We start from the raw sequence: 21630 nt of genomic DNA, 5'->3' as shown, positions 1-21630 counted from the left end.
CCCGACTTTTTCGGAGTTCTGATACAGACAACCAACGGGTACTTAGCGCTCATGTACACCGCCCAACGCAGCTTGACCTCGGCAAGTCCTTCTGAAAATCACCGCTGGCCGCTGGGTGTTATGTGTTAGTAGTGGTTAACAGTGTTATACATATTTTATTTTCGGTACTGTCTTATGGACAATCTTTGGTCTCATAAATATATTATCTGTTCCTGGGCAAATCGTTTTGACTAAGGACAAAGTTGCATTGTAAAACTTTATATTTTTTATTTAACTTTGTGGTTAAGTGCAGACTTATTTGTGCTTTTGACCGAACTTGCTTGTATATTTCCTGTTGCACAAACATCTTATACTTGATAAAGGAATGTGTTATATATGATATTTGGTTTTTATAACAAACAAAAGTACAGGATAATCAGTGTCAGTGCACGCTGCCTAAATCACTTTTTTATGAAAACGAAAGGATATAGTGTTTTATATCACATTTTTTCATGTTACTTCGTCATTAAACTACAATAATTATGCATTTCATTTTATTGTGTACTGGTTAACGTGTTTTACACATTCATTGTGTAAGCAGTTAAGCATAATATTTACACATTATGTGTCAGTTCCAACACAAAAATGTGTTAAAATCCTTTTACACATATTTTGTGTACATTTTTAACACATCAATTTTAAGAGTGTGGAAGTCGCCATTTTGTACTGCCATTTTTCTACAGAAGCCCTTAACAGACAACTTTTTTAACCAAGTTGTCTCTGACGATGACATGTTTGTCCGGTGGCGGGGTGAGCAGTGGACTAAGCCGTTGGTTGCAATTCGCAACCTCACCACTAGATGCCGCTAAAATTTACACACTGCACCCTCAAACACACACAATACCCACATACAGCACTGAGCACAAACTCATATTTTGTATGAGATTAATCTATGCCCAGCACTAATTTATAATGACTTTACACATATTTTAATCTCATGATCATTAGATAATAAGACTCATTGTCAAAATTAAAAATAGTAAATTGAAACTTGTTCAGGCATTTGATTAAATCAAAAAATGTAAGCATCTTAAATAAAAGACTTCCAAGGTGGCGTGTTGTCACCTTTGGCAGTCAAAGAATATCCTTTCACCCTGTCTCAAGCTATCACAAACCTACCTTTGTTTTTCCTTGGATTGGGGTCTTTGCTCGGTCAATATAGGTTATCAAAAGTCCTTGTTCTAGCTGGCGTACAGGCACAATGGCAGCCCATCGATCAAGCCGGAGATGTGCTGTGAGAACTTGATAAGCTAATCCCACCCATGAGCCCTTGTTGAGCCCCTCCATCAGACCTGAACAAGGTGTCCTGTGTGTGTGTGACATGGGTGGAAAAGTGACTGATACGGAACGAGGGTACACCAACATGCCTTTGTTGTTTGGAAAGAAAAAACATGGTTCGATCATACCGAATAATAGATATATTTACATATATTAATAGTGTTTATTTGCAGGCTTGAAATTTTACTATAAATTTTTCACATTTTTGCCCAACCCATTAAAGTGTCAAAGCATATGTACATTTAGATTTATGCATTTGGCAAACACGTTCATGCAAAGCGACTTAAGGTACTGCACATTATGTGTGTTCCCTTGGGGTCGAACCCACAACCTTTGCACCGCTAAAGCAAAAGTTAAGTCTCCAGACATACAGCATCATTGAAGGTGATAACTATCTTGTCCTGCGTCCCCTCTCCTCTTATTCATTATCATTCATCTGAAACTCAGTCAAGTATAAGAAATTCTCCAACGGTGTATCTTCATTACCGTGCCAAAATGACTTTCAGGCTGCATCGAAGGTCACCACGTGCCGTGCAACACAAACAGGCACCCAACATCTAATCTTGGGTAATTCCCCCATAAATTTGCGTTTTATTTCACCATAACGTGAGAATAACTCGATGCGCTCAGAGTGATTTGTATGCAGAGCAAGTGCATTATGTTACCCTTGAGAACAGAGTCAGACCGCATTAATTTGCCATCAAAGGACCAGCGTGAAGAGCCAGGCCAGGTACCGCTGTCACTCGGATAGAAATAATAGTTGTTGCCTGATGTCATTTCTGCTTTCAGATGTTGTTGCTGCTGTTCCATGGGTTTCCAGTGCTGGGTTCGTTTGTATTTGGGCTGTGCACACCAGGCTGCAGCTGGATGCTGGACTGGACGGTGTTTTTTGCAGGTGCCATTTTACAGGCGAGTACTGTCTGTAGATAGATAGATAGACAGACAGACAGACAGATAGATTTAACCAACAAACATTGCAAACAAAATAATATTTTGTACTTTTCTCTCCACCAGTGCCAGTGGTGTCATATAGGAGCTTCCCTGCACCCACGTACCGCAGAAATGTTCAGAACCCCTTCCACGTCCCTGCTGCCCGTCCTCCTGCTCAACCTGCTTTATGCCGCTGGTCCCGTAGTGCTCGCTCTACGCTGCCAAAGAGACCCAGAATATTTCATTACCATTGCACCTAAGGGCCAAACTAATCATGAGAAGAAACTAATCTAAACGCTAAGCTAATTGTTAAATTTTTGGGTTTAATTTTAACCCAAAGGTTGGGCTCGTCCATATTTGACCCAACCCATGTTGATCATGCATTTTTGCTCAGTATATAAAGCCAACTTCAAGATTTAATTGGCATTCGGGATGGGGTGGCCGTTCGTGCCGGTTCCGCCGGACACGTCCCGAACATGTTTTCGGGTTCGTTCTCCGGAAGTCGCGTTGGTCGACCGCATACGTCATCAAGGTTTAATATTTCGGGTTTAATTTCAGAAAAGCAACCGTTACATTTCAAGTTAAGAATGAAACTACAATGGTTGTATGTCTTAAAAGAAATAAATCTTAATTTTCTAATGTATTTTAACTGAAATGTGATGACATATGCGGTCGAGCAACGCGACTTCTGGAGAACGAACCCGAAAACATGTTTGGCGGAACTGGCACGAATGGCCACCCTTATTCGGAAGCACTACACGTTAGTACTGAAAGATTTTCGACGTGTTTGTATTATATATTATGTCACAATACATTTTTGGGGTCCTGAAAAGCCAAACTTTTGAAATTGGTTTCACCGTGCAAGTTTTGAAAATTACTGTGTTATCGTTTCCTTGTAAACGACAAAAACTCAAATCTGTGAAAAGGCGACATGATGTGCATGTGTATTATGTATTCAGTCTGAAGACGGTTTCATCGGGCATACATACGTTGTCATGGTAACGCGTCTGGACGGAACTTAACTTCCGGTCTTTCGCGTTTGGATGGAACTTAACTTCCGGTCTTTCTTTGTTCAATTGTCTGGCCCGTTTTATAGTTGTGCGTTAGTTCGGCTATCCGTAGCCTGTGCGTAGCTCTGCGTAGCCTGATGTGCACCTCGCAAAAATTTTAACATCGCATCAGTTCTATGCGGTCCACCAGAACCCCTCCGTCAGGTAAAAAACTGCGTCATAGGTATTTCCGTTTGCGACGGTGAAAACAAAGAATGGCCAAGTTGATGAGTGATTCAACTCAAACTGCAACAAAAGTCGCTGTTTATTTACTTCCATCATTGCTGGTCATCTCAAATCATACACAACAAGTTGCTGTTTCTTCTTCGTTTGTGGGTTAACTTGCCAAGCTTCTTCTTCTTTGACGGTCGCGCTGCTACTGTGGTTATATGCGTGGATACTGCCTACCAGCGGTCTGCGCGCATGTTTGCACATCGACGCGGACGGCGACGCAAAAGTATAAATGAAAACCGACGCGGAACCTACACCATCGCGGCTACGCCGTAGGACCTACGCACAACTATAACGAGGCCTTAATATGAACAATGGAACAAATACCTCATCGAAAATAACAAATGTTCTGGTTTCCTAAAGATCAGGAGAGATTGCAATTATGGATCACCGCTATGTGAATGGAGTTTTGGCAGCCAATATACATTATAGTACACATTTACACAGTTGCTATGTTTACATGCACAACATTTATATTTAATACGATTGAAGGTTACGACAATACAGTTTACATGCCACCTGAACATTGTAATCTGATTAAAATGTTTGTTTACATGTACATTCTATATAATCCGCAAGCACACAGCCAGGATTGCCAGCTTTGCGTATCAAAACCATCCCAATGGACATTCAAAACTAGCCCAAAGGCATCTCAATGACTGTCCACAGCCCAAATACCTATAACTACCGAAATCCTTTCATCTATAACCCGCAGAAACCAACCTGCGAAGACAGTTTAATTTGCTCAAATCTGAACTAGAAAAAAAGCAGAGGACTTGGCAACGCCACCCAGTGCACAACATCTCTCGATAAGTTCACGCTTTATTTCTGAATAAAAGTACAAAGCTGAGTTGGAGAAAGTTGTTGTTAAAAAGTTTTCAGATATGGGCAATGAAAACACAATTTTCAAAAGGCACGACGCTATTTTATTGCTTTATGCAGAAATTTATTGCAGAGATAAACTACGCTAAAGGACTCTGTTGTTAATGATTCTTTGCGGAAGTTTACCGGAAATTACGTTTGTTCCACGAAAGCCATTCTTAAAGGATTAGTCCATTTTATTAAAAAAAAATCCAGACAATCTACTCACCACCATGTCATCCGGGGTGTTGATGTCTTTCTTTGTTCAGTCCAGAGGAAATTGTGTTTTTTGAGAAAAGCATTCCAGGATTTTTCAAATTTTGATGGACTTTGATGGACCCCAATACTTAACAGTTTTAATGCAGTTTAAAATTGCAGTTTAACGCAACTTCAAGTGATTCTAAACGATCTCAAACGAGGCATAAAAGTCTTATGTAGAGAAACGTTTGTCATTTTTGGCAAAAAATAAAATAAAAAATATGCACTTTTAAACCACAACTTCTCTTCTTCCTCCAGCTGTGTGATAAACCAGCGCGACCTCACGTAATTGCGTAATGACGTCGAAAGGTCACGTGTTAAAAAAATGACAATTGTTTCGCTAGGTGGGACCCATATGCCTTGTTTGGGATCGTTTGGAGTCCTTTGAAACTCTGTTGAAAAAAACTGTTAGGTGTTGGGTGTTGGGGTCCATTAAAATAAGAAAAATTCTGGAATGTTTTCCTTAAAAAAAGAAAATTATTCTCGACTGAGCGGGGAAGGACATCGGCCTTTTGGGTGACATGGTGGTGAGTGAGTTGTCTGGATTTTTTAAAAGAGAATTGACTAATCCTTTAACAACCAAAATAACAACAGCAACCTACAGGACTATGTTTATGCTACTCAAGTTACTCAAGGATTTATTAACGCTTTTCCAACAACATTTACACAATTTTCCGCTTTATAGACCAAGGTCACTTGTAGTAATTAAACCTACCTCACCATCTGCCCCCCAAAAAATGGTCAAATTGTATTTAGCGCTCTGTAGAAGAATGCATATGTGCGTGTGTTTCTTTACAAAGTAACATCGCCATCTACTGGCTTGGTGCACATAGTATAGCATATTTAGCTTTTTTACAGCCTATGGTATTGAGTCAATTTAGTAGATCTGTGTGAATGGGGACCCCTTTAACAACATCGTGGTTTGTACGCTAAATCTTTAAAAAATGCGAATGAAAAACTTTTCCATTCTTAGTACGATCTTTGCCATGCAAACATACCATAGAATAATAGATTATAGTGTTTTATTAGACATATGCAGTGAGTTTGTATAAATTTAGTAATTATCTTAGCCGTACCTTCACATTTTAAATGTCCTATTGTCCCAGTTGCCAGAGTTACAGCTATTACTGAATTCTTAATGAGAAGAAACAACATTTTAAATTGCACGAAGAAGAGATCATTAAACCATAGCTGATTCTGTCTGTCTTGAGAAAACAATATCTTTAAAAATACCTGTTTATCTGACCTCTGTCCTATATTCTGAAAATGTGATCTGCATTAAACAAACATTGCTTATTTCTTTCTTAGTTTTGCCTCCGCTGACCTCTAATGCCAGACGTTGGATCAAAACTGTAGTAAATGTCAGCGCATTCTCTAAAGTATGAGTTTTGGATGCTTTTTGTGTATCATGACATATGGTATTAATAATTGCCTGGTCTCATGGGTAATAAATAAGCTTTATATGGATACATCACATGATCAGTCAGCAGGGAGGAGTTTGACTACTAACGTTAAACGGCAGATTTGCTCAGCACCTTTTTAATGCTGATAAGGAGCAATGCAGGTTCTTCTTGCACACACAGCACTGCGTGTGGCGTCTTTCAAATCAAATGTGCTCTTTAAAGCTGTGCCAGGGGAATTTATGAGGTGTGTAAAAGTTACACACAGCACTGGGAATGCACACATCACCTAAACATGGAGTTTTTATGTACATTTATGTCCATTACTTTATTTATGCGGCAATGTCTGTGAAGTCCAGGCTAAATTTGGAGCATCAACGTTTGATATGATTTCAATCTTTAACATGACCTCAATATTAAATATATCAAGGTTGAAATGATGTAATGTGTACACTTAAGTTGATTGTTCATTGGACATAGCCTAACGTTACACGCTAATTCAACACCGTGAAATGTAAACAATGCACTGTTTCAAGCTAATTTATCGTTGAAGGTAAGTTATATGAAAATAAACAACAGATACTGAAAATACTTCTAAAATAATGAGTTCTAAAATAAGGTAATTTTAATAAACCGAAAAAGCTTTGGAGAATGCGGGCATCGATCCCGCTACCTCTCGCATGCTAAGCGAGCGCTCTACCATTTGAGCTAATTCCCCTTCCTGTTTACGTTTTGCGTATGCCCATATTTAGCAGTTCCGAAAGGTACGTACTTAAATTTGCGTAATGCGCCTTTTGTTTATTTAAAACTCTTAACATTAGTACTATAATTTTTTTTGTCAATTTCTAATGACATTCTTGCTTTAAACGCAATATAAAATTAAGATTTAAGTTAAGTACTGTTTTTTTTTTTTGTTTAAACAACACAAGTAAAACTATTTTCGTAAGTTACTAGCAAATCGAGTTTTTCCGCATTGCAGGGAAATAAAGTCTCACTTTGGTTAAAACATAGCAATTAGGTTGTCTTTACATTACATTATTTGACGTCTTATGTAGGAAATAAAGTAAAGATGCTGCGTAATCAGTTGCGCAGTAAAGTTTTAAAAATCCGCAGCAGCGCAACCACAACAAAAATAAAGAAATAATAAATAGTAGGCTATTTATTTAATTAAAAGCACTATATGTTCGAGCACTTTTTATTACTTTAAAAACATGAGTAAAAAGTTTGCTTACGTCATATCATATGCACAGATGTCTGTGGCAGTTTGTACACTTACTGGAATTCACGCCGGTGTTGTGTCGAACTCAGTTCCCCCTATGTTTCCCTTTAGTGTAGTGCTTTTATAGCGTTTTCATCACGTTACATTTAGAAAGATTAAAGATTTGAATTGGTGGTTATACTAAAAAGGCATAATATCATGTATTTTATAATACAATTTATTAAATATTTCATACATTTGACAGTTTTCTATTAGGGTATTTCTTTTAAAATATAGCCTGTCTTTTTCTCTTTTTTTCCTTTACTGGTTGTTTTAAAAATGTAATGTTTGCATACATAATTAAATAAATATTATACATATAATATGATTCATACTGTAAAAATAATTGACTTACCATTAAGAACAATACAGATACATTACAGAAATGCACACATATACATCTCAGTAGCCATTAAAACTTTAAATATATAAATAATAAAACCTATAACGTGATAAAAACGCCATAAAAACACTACACGGAAGGGAAAAATAGGGGGAACATAGGGGGAACAGACTTCGACACAACACCTGTTCACCGGGAAGCACATGCAGCACAATATATCATTTACACACGTTCAAGACCAACCCCCGTGTTAGCAAACTATCCTGACACAAGAAAACCGTATAATGTACAGGCTAAGCTTTTTTTTCAGTCGTCAATGAGAAGCGCATTTCACTGTTCAACCGTCAGCAGCGCGTGCGATAACACGCGGCAAACATCTGCAGTGATACCGAGTCAGAAGTGGGACAGCGTCGCGTCCAGCTGCACCATAATAACGCTATACTATAGTGTTGTAGCATCGCAACATAAAACGCATCCTGTTCCTGTCGGGATGATGGTAAGTTTAATCTGCATGCTGTCTTTTAACCTTGATAATGCGACAGAGTGTTGGCGCAGGTGATATGAGAGTTGCTTTAGGTGAATAGAGGATGATGATGATGAAGACAGGAGTCCTCTATACAGTGTGTTTGGGTTAGTGTCAGTGACGCAGTAGTGTGTTTGTTGTGTGGCTTGGATGATACTTACATAATGTATGGATGTTGCAGCTAAGTTCATGATTTAGGTTTGTGACACTTTATTTGCTCTTACTGTATGTATAAAAGTAACTGTTCGGGACAGTACTAAAATCTTAAAGATGAATAGATCTAAAATGTACAGATAGGGCTTTAATTCAGAGATGATTTCATTTTAGAAACATCTCATCCTCCCCTGGCCCTTGTGAACATGATTTATTGTGATTCATATAAATAATATCAATACTAGTATTGATACAGTAAATATGATACTACAAAGAATTATGGTATAAACTGAACAATGTCTAAGATGGATGAATAGAATGATAGATAGATAGATAGATAGATAGATAGATAGATAGATAGATAGATAGATAGATAGATAGATAGATAGATAGATAGATAGATATTTGATGGACGGACAGGCAGACAGACAGATGGAGAGGTAGTTAGACAGACAGATAGATGAATAGATAGATAGATGGATATATCTTTAACTGATAGATGGATGATTACATAGGGCTAAGATAGATAGATAGATAGATAGATAGATAGATAGATAGATAGATAGATAGATAGATAGATAGATAGATAGATAGTCAGACAGACAGATAGATAGACAGATAGACGGATGGATGGATGGATGGATGGATGGATAAAGGGATAGACAGTTAGACAGACAGACAGACAGACGGAGAGGTAGTTAGATGGACAAATAGATGAATGGATAGATAGATGGATGGATGAATAGATAGATAGATAGATAGATAGATAGATAGATAGATAGATAGATAGATAGATAGATAGATAGATAGATAGTCAGACAGACAGATAGATAGACAGACAGATGGATGGATGGATGGATGGATAAAGGGATAGACAGTTAGACAGACAGACAGACGGAGAGGTAGTTAGATGGACAAATAGATGAATGGATAGATAGATGAATGGATAGATGGATGGATGAATAGATAGATAGATAGATAGATAGATAGATAGATAGATAGATAGATAGATAGATAGATAGATAGATAGATAGATAGATAGATAGATAGATAGGCTTAGATTTTTGATGGACGGACAGGCAGACAGACAGATGGAGAGGTAGTTAGACAGACAGATAGATGAATAGATAGATAGATGGATAGATCTTTAACTGACAGATTGATGATTACATAGGGCTAAGATAGATAGATAGATAGATAGATAGATAGATAGATAGATAGATAGATAGATAGATAGATAGATAGATAGATAGATAGATAGTCAGACAGATGGATAAAGGGATAGACAGTCAGACAGACAGACAGACAGACAGACGGAGAGGTAGTTAGATGGACGGACGGACACACAGACAGACAGACAGATATTTGATGAACGGACAGGCAGACAGACAGATGGAGAGGTAGATGGATGATTACATAGGGCTAAGATAGATAGATAGGTAGATAGATAGGTAGTCAGACAGACAGATAGATAGACAGCCGGATGGATGGATGGATGGATAAAGGGATAGACAGTCAGACAGACAGACAGACAGACAGACAGACAGACAGACAGACAGACAGACAGACGGAGAGGTAGTTAGATGGACAAATAGATGAATGGATGGATAGATGGATAGATAGATGGATGGATGAATAGATAGATAGATAGACAGACAGACAGACAGACAGACAGACAGACAGACAGACAGACAGACGGAGAGGTAGTTAGATGGACAAATAGATGAATGGATGGATAGATGGATAGATAGATGGATGGATGAATAGATAGATAGATAGATAGACAGACAGACAGACAGACAGACAGATAGATATGCTTAGATTTTTGATAGACTGACAGACAGAGAGATTGTTAGACAGACCGATAAATGGATGGATGAAGGGATAGACAGACAGACAGACAGACAGACAGATAGACAGACAGATCTTTAATTGAAAGACAGATTGGATAGGTAGACAGATGGACAGAGCCTCAACTGATAGATGGATGAATAAATGATTACATAGGGCTAAGATAGATAGACAGACAGAAAGCTAGACAGGCTTAGATTTTGGATGGATGAATGAATGGATGGATAAATGCATGATTACACAGGGTTTAGATAGACAGATAGACAGTCAGACAGACAGACAGACAGACAGGCAGATAGATAATCTTATCATCTTTAGGCCCTTGACAACATTATTTGTTATTGTGATTTTAAACTGCAGAGTCCTTTAACTGCTTTGTGTTTTTCTGCATAGCTCTTGTGGTTGGCAACCATCACCTGCACATTGTTGTTTCTTTCACCCCCTGCGGCCGCCTACCCTGCCGACTCTGAAAAGGGCAGAAGGAAGGTGGTTCACGTAATGGGTAAGAACTTTGTTATATAATATAACCACACAAATGACAAATATGCAAATGCGATGAAAGCGCAACATGGTTGCAATACCTACAGCTCCCCGCCACTTCTAAGAAAAAACACTTCACCCTATTAAATATGTGACAAACATATAAGCATATCATTGTGCAAGAGCAATGCTATTCAAATCACCTAATGTTAATTTCGACCTAGAGACCACACCACCCACAAACCCATTCTCGGTGGATAATCACACTTTAAAAGTTCATTGACCAACCCCCAGAAGTATTAAAAGGAAAAACTCCCACAATGCCATTTTGCAGTGGCCACTCTGAACAATAGGCGACGACTCTATGCATATTTATATCCAATAATGACGCCAGCTAATGCAAGTAAACATTCTTTATAATCAGTCTGAGGTCCGCTAGGTCTTTTTTCCTCATTTGCTATTACTTTTTATATAAGCAAGGAAAAAATCTATAAGTGTCAATGGCTGTTGGATGAAATGTCGTATCACAGCATGGCCCCAACATTTACTTGGCAGCTGCAAATTATTTTCAATAAGCATGCGGTTACAGTGACAGTCCGTTTAGACACCTTTACCCCGGGTGAAACACTGTTTCTTTAGCCGTCCCCAGCTGAATTAATTGCTGGACACGTTTAGCAACCTGGCTTTCATAGGAAAAATGTTTTTTGTAACATCTCAGAGTGCCAAGTATTTATCTGACACCTTAAATCGGCAGATGTCAGAGACGATTTTGGCACTTATGGTCAGATCTTGGATGGCTTGGTTCACACTCCTAAAACTTAATGGCTTGGAAGAACACTTATTGCTTGAAATCCGGCTATAGTAAGTTTTGTGTGGCTTTTAAAGGTGCACTGTGCAACTTTTAGGAGGATGCGATATAATATACATAACTATATTTTCAGTGGTGCATAAAGAAGACTCTATATAATGAACTGCATTGTTTTTATTACCCTAGAACAACTGTTTTTATCTCCATACACCACATGTATGGCAGTCGCCATTTTGAGCCACCATTTTAAAGTGCCCATCTTATGACTGCTTTTCCACAAGTTAAATATGTGTATGAGTTCCATAAAGCATGTTTCAAAAGTTGTTTGCTCAAAATAGCTTGTAGGAAAAGATTGTTATCCATCTCTAGTAGCCTCTGTTTCAGGGCATTTCAGATTGTGCCGTTTTGAGCTAGTCGTTACATATTTATGAGCTGTTGCTCCTTTGATCACGCCCCACTACTAACGTCATGTGCGCGTGCATAGTGATATTGTGAGCAGTACAGACCATACTGTGTTATTATTTGATATATTATTATTATTAACGGTTTATGTTGCCAACAGACAAATCATGCAGAAAAGTATCACTAATAAGTACACTACAGGAGAAGAAACTCATGACACATAATGATTCCAGAGTAAATTGTGATGTAGCAGTCTCAACAATACACTAATTTTCCCTGTACAATGCTAACATATTCCCGTTATAAAACATTTTCAAACGCATTATTTTCACAAATTACAGAAATAAAGACCCGGCGGGGGATGTATACTGCTTGTGGACCGCGTGCTAATTGCTAGAAGCTAGCAGGAGGTCCGTAAAGTAAAGTTATAAGAGGCTCGGGGGTTAGCCTCGTCAGAAAAGCCGGGGCGGTAAAGCTCGGTCTCGGTTAGTTTGGCAAAAAACTTTTAGTTTGGCAAAGCACTATTACTTGTTCTTGTAGAATTGTAAAATAAAGCCGTTAAATTCTTTTTTAACTTTTGAAACTATGCTGTAAACTATCTAGCCTGCAAAAATATCTATATAGCCTAACGTTACTGTCTACAAACAATTTTAACATCACTATACATTTAAAAGGTATAATTTACGGGATTAGCATCAATGTATGATCTCTGTTTTGAGATACAGATGCTCTAGCATCATAAATGTAGTATTTTGTGACAGAAGATGACAACATGCAAAATATAACGTGACTTTTTACCTTTGGTGTTGATACAACGATCGCAAATCGAATCCAGTTTGTTTCGGATGTGTGAATGATCCATTAAAGTCCAGTAAAATACATTCAATGACCATTTTTGTCCACAAATGCATATAATCCATGAAATATAGATACATAGTCTGTTGTTTACATCAGATTTCGCATGAAGGTCTTATCGCCTACAATCTGATGACTATTTGCGTCGTAACACACAGTATATAAGATTACTCCGGGTCCAATAACCACGCGTTAAAACTTTGTTTTTAAAAGTAGGCGGGAGTATAATCCATAATATCCAAAAAGCGCTGTTATTTCCATGAGACATGATGACAGCACAGGGTATCAGCGAAGTGACTGACTGCTCTGTGCTCTCTCTAGCTCCTTGTGGGTGGAGACCTGCGAGTGGGGTGATGGGCGGGAAAATTCAAACTGAATGTGACGAAACGGCTAGTTACGTAACAACGGAGCTGAGTTTGAACTCGCGCAATCTGAGACTCAAGGCAGAGGACATTCAGAAACGTGTATCTCACTCAAAACAGCATGGATGGATTTTTTTCCAAGTTTGTATGCGTGTGGGAGCATCAGAGACACAAAATAACACCCCAAAACCTAGAAAAAGTGAGTTTTTCATAATATGGGCACTTTAAGTAGCCCTAAATGGACAAACTGCTCTACAGAGCGCATTTCGTCACTATGTTGTCTCAGACGATGACATGTTTGTCCTGTGGCAGCCGTAGCTTCTCTATACTTTACGAAAGGGAGCGGTGAGGACTGAGCCGTTGGATGCAATCTCACAGCTAGATGCCGCTAAAATCTACACACTGCACCTTTAACAGCTTTCGAAGAAAAGCACTAGATTTTGGATTAAATAAGAGACTGTGAAAGATGTTTTGTTTAAAATCACAACCAGTAACTCCTTAATAACTATTAAAAAAAACACCTTCACGTCTTTAGATCAGATGTTTATTTAGCTTAAAGGGATAGTTCACCCAAAAATGAAAATAATGTCATTAATGACTCACCCCCATGTCGTTCAAAACCCGTTTTGTATTTAGTCCAAGAGCTTGTTGACCTTTCATTAAAAATCTATGTACGGTATACTGTCCATGCCCAGAAAGGACTGGAGGTCTGGAGGTCTCCCAGCGCGAATGGGCGTTTACCGCGGCGCGTAGACGCGATTTCGCCTCATTCACGCGTCTAGTTCGCGCGAATGGAGAGAATTGAGCGTTGCCGCGGGAAACACGCGAGTTGAAAAAATTTGAATTTTGCCGGAAAAACACACCGCGTTAACCAATCAGGAGCTTGCTCTAGTAGTGACGTGATTACGAAAAAGCGAGTCCCTCCCATGATGCTAATTTCCGCGTGAATGTCTCGATAACTAGAATTTCAAGCGCGGCTTCCACGCGTGAATTAAGCGAGTAAACTCAAAATGTTCAAGCGTCAAACTAGACGCAGTAGACGCGAATTTGAAAGCTTAAACGCGGCTGGTGTAAAGCCACAGTTAGTTTGAAAGAAAAAAAATCTTCGCAAACATGTCTGAGGATAACACGTCAGCAGCGTCGTACGTCAGCAGCGTCACAGTGAACGTGCATTCGCAACAGACCCGGAAGAGAAGACAATGCTGAATAAAGTCGTAATTTTTGTTATTTTTGGACCAAAATGTTATTTTCAACACATTCTAACTGACCCACTGATGTCACATGGACTACTTTCATGATGTTTTATTACCTTTCTGGACATGGACAGTATACTGTACATAGATTTTCAATGGAGGGTCTGAAAGCTCTCAGACTAAATCTACAACATCTTAAACTGTGTTTCCAAAGATGAACTTATGAGTTTGGAACGACATGCGGGTGAGTCATTAATGACATTATTTTCATTTTTGGGTGAACTATCCCTTTAACAGGTAGAGCCAAGAGACTCAACAGGTGGCCTATAAGCTGCATCTGCATTCATTTACAGGCACCCTTTAGAGGTGACATGTTTATGCGTAATGTAACTGCTGCGACACATCATGAGCTTGCCAAATCGTGAACTTTAAGGGAAACAAAATAGTGCGCAGATGGCACCGAACGATGTGGCTGCATTTGAAATTTAAATGACCCTATTTGCACATTAACTGCGTTTTTCAGTCAAAAATTTTACATTTTACTATTTGCTGATATAAAGCATTTAAAAACCTACAAGATTCAGGGATTGATTCCTCACATACTGATATGAATATCTTGAATGCATTATAAATGGCTTAAAATCTGTAAACAAGTACTGTAAGATGTGAGATTGTTCTCTATACAAGAGTATAAATACACAGTTTTCTCTCACCAGAGGATGATACAGGTGCGGTGATAGTCCAGACTGCTCCAGGTAAGGTGGTCACTCATCGCGGGGGCACTATCACCCTTCCCTGCCGCTTCCACCATGAACCGGAGAACGTGGATCCTTACCGCATTCGCATCAAGTGGACGAAGGTTTCCGATGCGCTCCAGTTTGAGGATGTGTTTGTAGCGCTGGGCCGTCAGCAGAAGGCGTTTGGTTCTTACCTCGGCCGTGCGTCTCTGGAGCAGGCAGGGCCAGGAGACGCCTCGGTTATAATTCACAACATCACCTTACAAGACTATGGCCGCTATGAGTGTGAGGTCACCAATGACATGGAAGATGACACGGGATTTGTCAACCTGGACCTTGAAGGTCAGTTTTGGCAGCCTGATATATCGAGAAGTATTATATGAGGTAGCTAATTCGTATGAATTCTAGGCTTGCCGCGATAGTCGGTGAAACGGTGATTACCGGTGCTTCAGCCTCTCACCGGTTAGACCACTTGCCCACCGCGACACCGTCTTTCACCGTTGTTTTGATATTTTCTTGTAATTAAATCATTTAGTTTCATTAAAGAGAGCAAACACTAACAACTGAATGTGTTTGCTGCCTGAATTCAGTGGAGCTAAAACGCGCGTCACGTCACAGAGCAGCAGGTGTCAGATTTCAGTTATTTCTGTCAGTGTGCGAGGCGAGCTGACCGACCAGACGATGGCAGAAGCCGCGTCATTACTCGTTTTTGTTATAATATACATATATGATGTTTAATATAAGCGAGATCGTTTTGACGCCTGCATGCGCATTTATAAGCCCCTCCCACCACCGGGTTTGTCACGCGCCGATTAACCGGTGGGGAAATTCTGTCACCGCAGCAACCCTAATGAATTCGTACAAATACGTTTAGAAAAAGCATAAATGAAGCCCCCCCTAGCCCCCCCTTAAAACAACATTACTTGTGCGAAAGCAAGTACTAAAATGAATTAATAAAATTGTACGAATTCGTAAGATTTTAGCCACTTCGTTAAATATTACGATCTGCCTTGAGATTGTGTTTGGTCCTAAATGTATTATCATAACTGTAAATTATTTTTCTCGATAAAAAAATGCATACATATATTTTGATGTTAAACTGCAGCTTTTATATATACAACATTAATGCCTATAATTAACTATTGCACTGCATTCATTAACACAATGTAAATGTTTGTGATTGGTTACAATTCTCAACCGCTGCTAAACAACATTTTTTTTAATAAAAACTTTGTAAAGGCCTGTTCACGCCAAAGACACGTGAAACTATCGCGTGCGCAAGTGAAACTATCGCATGCGCACGTGAAACTATCGAGCGGTTCAGTTTACGTGCGCATGCAATAGTTTACGTGCGCACGCGATTGTTTCACATGCGCATGCGAAACTAAACTTTAAAAAAAAAATCTGCACATGAAGGTTTTGCGTGAGCACATGAAAGTTTAGTTTCACGTGCGCACTCACGCGATAGTTTCACGTGCGCATGCGATAGTTTCACACGTAAAATTCTGCACATGAAGGTTTCGCTTGAGCACATGAAACTAAAATAAAGTTTAGTTTCGCGTGCACACGTATCGCGTGCACAGGTAAAACTATACTTTATTTAATTTTTGCTCTATGTCCCCTTAGGGGCTCCGTAAGGACCAATACAACATTGTTGAAATCGATTTCAAAACTTTTTTTTTACAGTTGATGAACAAAAATAATAGCAGTTAATCTAAATCTATTAGAATTAAACGTAACAATGTAACATTATCATTCTTTGGTGTGGACGCTAATATACTGTAAGTATCGTTATAGTTACCTTTGTAGCTATCATTCTTGGTGTGAACGGGCCTTAAATCTAAATTAAATGCTGCGATGACACAATCACAATTAATCACATTGTAATCACGTTTATGTGTTCAGTTAACCGTGCAGCCCATCGTAGTAGTAAGTACAAATTAAATAAATCCCAAACATCTTTTTGAAAGGTGTTGTATTTCCCTACTACCCCCCATCTGGACGCTACAAGCTAAACTACCACCAGGCAGAAGAAGTGTGCAAAGAGCAAGATGCTATTCTGGCCTCCCACGGGCAGCTGCACAAAGCCTGGCTCGAGGGACTGGATTGGTGCAATGCCGGCTGGTTAGAGGACGGCTCGGTTCAGTACCCCATCTCCCATCCTCGAGACGAATGTGGACGGAAGGACAGCCCACCTGGAGTGCGCAACTACGGATACAGGCACAAAGACGACGAGCGCTACGATGCTTTTTGCTTCACCTCGAACCTCAATGGTGAGTGCCGTGTGGGCTGATTTTCATTAAGAAGCTTCTCATTTCTTTAATACATGTCCAATAAATGGTGGCAGCGCCTCAAACGATGGGGACCTAATCGAGTGATGCATCATTTGCAGCAAAATTGGCCAAATCTAATTCGGGGAAACTGTGATTTAGTACAGCTGGGGTGGACAGTCACATCGAGAACGTGTGGGAGTAATGGTTGTTTACACAGTAGAGAGCTGGATTGATTTTTTCTTCGGGAAGAAACCTGTATTTTTGGCCCAGGATCAGAGCATTTGTTAGTAAGTGCTGTATCATCCAATGACTACACAAGAATAACCCAGTTCTTTAGATCCAGCAGCCATTAAGTCATTGAGAGCCAAAAGGCTTTTGTTTGGTCCCCAAGTGGGCCATTAAAGAAGATAGTTTCTCCTGAAATCTTTAAAGTTGGGGCAGTTTTCAAATACTTCTACAATGATCAAGTCAGAGAAATTTATTGAATGGCCTTATGGGAAATATGAGATGGTATGGCATTTCTATTGATCAGAGCATCATGAGCATTTTCGACAAAGAGGTCTTTTGGCATTCAACTATGCTTAAGTTACTGCACATGTTTATTTATCATGTTTTAGTCCAAAAAAAAAATTTTTTTGTTTCACACATTTAATTTTTTTATTTGTGTGTGTAGGACGTGTTTACTTCCTAAAGCGGTTTAAGAAGGTAAACTACCTCGAAGCAGTTAAAGCCTGTCAGCGTGATGGTGCAACGATAGCTAAAGTGGGGCAACTGTATGCTGCTTGGAAAATCCAACTCTTGGATCGTTGCGAGGCAGGATGGGTGGAAGACGGTAGCGTACGGTACCCCATCGTCAACCCCCGAACCCGCTGCGGAGGACCAGAACCTGGCGTCCGAAACCTCGGCTTTCCTGACAAGAAGTTTCGTCTTTATGGGGTGTACTGCTTTCGTAGAAACAACGTTGACGAACCAACACAGGCTCCCAGTATAACATCAGTCACTACAACTAACAGCACCAGAAGTATCTGAGTATAGAAAGACGCTAACGTTAGCAGCTAGCGTCACAGCTTCCATGATTAGCCAAAAATAACTTACAGACAAAAAAGCGTTTATGCGCACCTGCTTGGCTCCTAGCGCTGAACGTGGGCATAATTATTTACGTCTCTTGCTTTAATTGAGATGTCATTTTTCTCTAAATTAAGAACATTAGCCAGTTTCCCAATATCATGAAACTGATTAGCTTTATTGTTTTAGCAAAACCGTGGAGCACAAAACCAGTCAAGGGTCAATTTGAAATTGAGTTTGTACATGATCTGAAAGCTGAATAAATAAGCCTTTCACTTTGTTAGGATAGGACAATATTTGGCCGATATATCATTTGAAAATTTGGAATCTGAGGGTGCAAAAAAATTGCCTTTAACTCATTCCCCGCCAGCCATTTTTTGAAAAGTTGCCCGCCAGCAAGTTAAACAAAATGCCTTCCAGGAAAATTTTCTTCTAAAAATATATAAACATACAAATATATCAAATATTAGAACAGACCCTCTGCTTTCAAACAAACAAAAAAAACGGGGAAAAAACGTATCATCCTATCTATATTTTTTTCTCTGCTTATAAACTCTTAAAGTTGGGTATATTTCTTTTTTTAGCAAAAAGCTTAAATGGACACTACACTTTTTTTAAAGTGTTCTCATTTCCCAGCTCCCTTAGAGTTAAATATTGGATTTTTGTTGTTTTGGAGTCCATTCAGCTGATCTCTGGGTCTGGCGCTACCACTTTTGGCATGGCTTGGCATGGTCCGTTGAGTCGGATTGGACCATTGGCATCACGCTTAAAATAACCAAAGAGTTAAAACTTGACTCTTCTGTAGTTACATCGTGTACTAAGACTGACAGAAAATTAAAAGTTGCGATTTTCTAGGCAGATATGACTAGGAACTATACTCTCATTCTGGCGTAATAATCAAATACTTTGCTGCTGTAGCATGGCTGGGGGAGGCGCAGTGATGTTGCGCAACACCTAAAAATAGTCCCCTTAGTAACTTTCAATAGCAGGGGACTATTTTTGGGCACTGCGTAGTATCATTGTGCCTCCTGCAACCATGTTGCAGCTTTAAATAGGAAAAATATCAAAACTCTTTGGTTATATTTTGGGCGTGATGCTGGTGGTCTGGTCGGATTCGGTGGATTGTGCTGGGCTGTGCTGGGAGTGGCACAGCCGGGGAGATCAGCTGAATGGATTCCAGAACTATAGAGGTCGAATGTTTAACTCTAGGGGAGCTGAAAAGTGTGTACATTTTCAAAAAAAAAGTTGAGTGTCCCTTTAAATAATTGCATTTTTGTGAAGGAATTTTGTTAGAGATCAGATTCAGAACGATTATCAAAACATACACAGAGTTTAAAATTAGTAAATAACATTTTGGCTTCAGTTTTTTCATAAATTGGGTAAGTGGATCATCGCAGTATTGCAGATTAACATAAAAATGTATCAGAAACACATTTATGCAAATGTTTTCTCTTAATTGACTAGATAACTCGTCAATGGCGGGGAAAGAGTTAAAGTTGTTCAAATTAAGTCCTGAGCAATTGCACCCACTCACAAAAATGTTAGGAAGTTTACAGAATACATGAACATGATCTTTACATAATATCCTAATGATTTATGGCATAAAAGAATAATCTATAATTTTAATCCATACAATGTATTGTTGGCGATTGCTAGAAATATACCCTTCCTACTTAAAGGGATAGTTCACCCAAAAATGAACATTTTGCAATTTTCTCCTCGTGTTGTTTTGAGTCTGTATGAATTTCTTTTAGAAATTATATTTCGATAAATGATGGTAGGCACACATCTGATTGTAACCATTGACTTTCATAGTAGGAAAAACAAATACGATGGAATTCAATGGGTGCTGTGTGCATGCCGTCATTTATCAAAATATCTTCTTTTGTGTTTATCAGAAAAAAGAAATTCATACAGATTTGGAACAACATGAGGATGTATGACAGTATTTTCATTTTTGGGTGAACTATCCCTTTAAGACTGATTTTGTGGTCCAGGGTCTCACGTATCTTGCACGAGGAAACAAACAAAAATGAGCCATTTCCTAAGGAAGACAAACATTGCTATTAGCGCTAATAAAAAATAGCTATATTAGCCTCGTGTTTTGCATAGCGCATTCGACAGAACCTGGTTTTGAAGGATGCTAACACGAACCTTGGCTGGGATTAACTTGCACATCAAAGTGAACTTTATACAGTAGCAGTACAGTAGCGAAACTGAATAGCTTTGCCAGCATATAACGCTCATTAGCATATCTACTTTTGATATACCTTGCAAGCAATAACAGGTTGCATGTTGTTTTTAAAAGTGTAAATAACAAAGCTTAACATATTATGAATGACATATACAGTACTGTAATCTGCTTCACTACCTCTTAGTTGACAATTGCACTATATGCACTCCTATGTAACACTGCACAATATTGTCTATGGAGAAGCATTTTAAATTAAAGTTATTCACCTGTTTGTGTTCGCCTGTCACTTCTTTAAGTGGTTGCATGTCGACACACAGGCTTGACCTCGGACGCAGAGAGGGATGAAAACCTGATGCTGCCGGTAACCATGACGATGACTGAACATGGCTCGATTAATTTGCACGTTTCTATTTTTGTTTTCTCAAGCACAGGCTTTCCACGATGCAGTGCTTTGTGTCTTCGTTCCACAAAAACACTCGAGAAAATAACATGATTGACCCTCACATTACCATAGTAACAGCTGTAATGAGGCATTGTGGATTTCAAAGGAAAGCGAAAGCAATTTGTTAAACCACAGAAATTATACTGTGTTTACTGTGATAGCTTTCATTACATGCTGCGCACTTGAAGTCGATTCCTGCGTCACGTAGCACATTCGGCTTGATGACAACAATTGGACGAGAGTCAAAATGTTTTATACAATCCGGAAAAGCTTTCAGTGGTATACAATCACAGACAATCGTATCATATCTTGCTAGTTTAATATACATACGGTGGTGTGAAAAAGTGTTGGCCCCCTCCAGATTTATTATGTTTTGTCAAAATAAGTGCCTGTTGCACACGCGTCAAAACCGTTTATGATAAAAGAGACTCTCACGTTCACAAAATACACGCAAGACACTCCCTTAACAGTAAACTTTGATTACACATGAGATTAAATACGAATATCTGGCCATAGATATGTACACTAGATGTCGCCTTGGCTACGGCAGTTCATTGGACCGAATGCGTCAAACAGAGCCACCATCTTGAAACAGGGGAATCCCGCATCAGCATCATTGTAGGCAATGGTGTAACAGAAATAAAA

General features: G+C 39.1%; 2 protein-coding genes, 1 long non-coding RNA gene and 1 other non-coding gene across 7 annotated transcripts in view; 2 read left to right on the top strand and 2 right to left on the bottom strand.

The window, feature by feature from the left end:
- The window catches only part of tm6sf2b (transmembrane 6 superfamily member 2b), a 102679-nt gene extending 98176 nt beyond the window's left edge, over positions 1–4503 (top strand). For both annotated transcript variants that reach the window (XM_073862260.1, XM_055218574.2), the window contains exons 10-11: positions 2107–2226; positions 2332–4503. In XM_073862260.1, the coding sequence (XP_073718361.1) occupies positions 2107–2226; positions 2332–2541 (330 nt within the window). In that variant the 3' untranslated portion in view covers positions 2542–4503. The remainder of the gene's footprint in view (positions 1–2106; positions 2227–2331) is intronic.
- LOC141359582 (uncharacterized) lies at positions 1461–21408 on the bottom strand. Of its 3 annotated transcripts, none has more exons than XR_012366099.1 (3): positions 20810–21408; positions 2373–2465; positions 1461–2233 (listed from the first exon to the last, which is right to left on the bottom strand). It is a non-coding gene; the product is annotated as an uncharacterized lncRNA (long non-coding RNA). The 3 variants fall into 3 exon arrangements; XR_012366098.1 differs by lacking the exon at positions 20810–21408 and adding an exon at positions 7279–7337; XR_012366097.1 differs by lacking the exon at positions 20810–21408 and adding an exon at positions 7279–7337 and having other exon boundaries at positions 2373–2460.
- trnaa-agc (transfer RNA alanine (anticodon AGC)) lies at positions 6692–6764 on the bottom strand. The gene has a single exon. It is a non-coding gene; the product is annotated as a tRNA-Ala (tRNA).
- Positions 7846–20814, top strand: hapln4 (hyaluronan and proteoglycan link protein 4). Its single transcript, XM_055218576.2, has 5 exons — positions 7846–8143; positions 10568–10676; positions 14991–15353; positions 16982–17284; positions 17958–20814. Exons 1-5 carry the CDS (start codon positions 7964–7966, stop codon positions 18311–18313), a joined length of 1311 nt encoding a protein of 436 aa, XP_055074551.2. The 5' UTR covers positions 7846–7963; the 3' UTR covers positions 18314–20814.
- Positions 21409–21630: the final 222 nt, after the last annotated feature.

The sequence above is a fragment of the Misgurnus anguillicaudatus genome, chromosome 23, assembly GCF_027580225.2.
Source record: "Misgurnus anguillicaudatus chromosome 23, ASM2758022v2, whole genome shotgun sequence".
NCBI lineage: Eukaryota > Metazoa > Chordata > Actinopteri > Cypriniformes > Cobitidae > Misgurnus > Misgurnus anguillicaudatus.
This window is presented reverse-complemented; position numbering and strand designations above follow the sequence as displayed.

What these genes read in the sequence shown, in the direction of transcription:
- hapln4 (XM_055218576.2), top strand. Translation starts at nt 7,964, where the DNA reads ATGAGAAGCGCATTTCACTGTTCAACCGTCAGCAGCGCGTGCGATAAC. An exon ending in GAAGGTGGTTCACGTAATGG is followed by an intron (nt 10,677 to 14,990) that starts GTAAGAACTTTG and finishes TTCTCTCACCAG; the next exon opens with AGGATGATACAGGTGCGGTG. An exon ending in TGTCAACCTGGACCTTGAAG is followed by an intron (nt 15,354 to 16,981) that starts GTCAGTTTTGGC and finishes TCTTTTTGAAAG; the next exon opens with GTGTTGTATTTCCCTACTAC.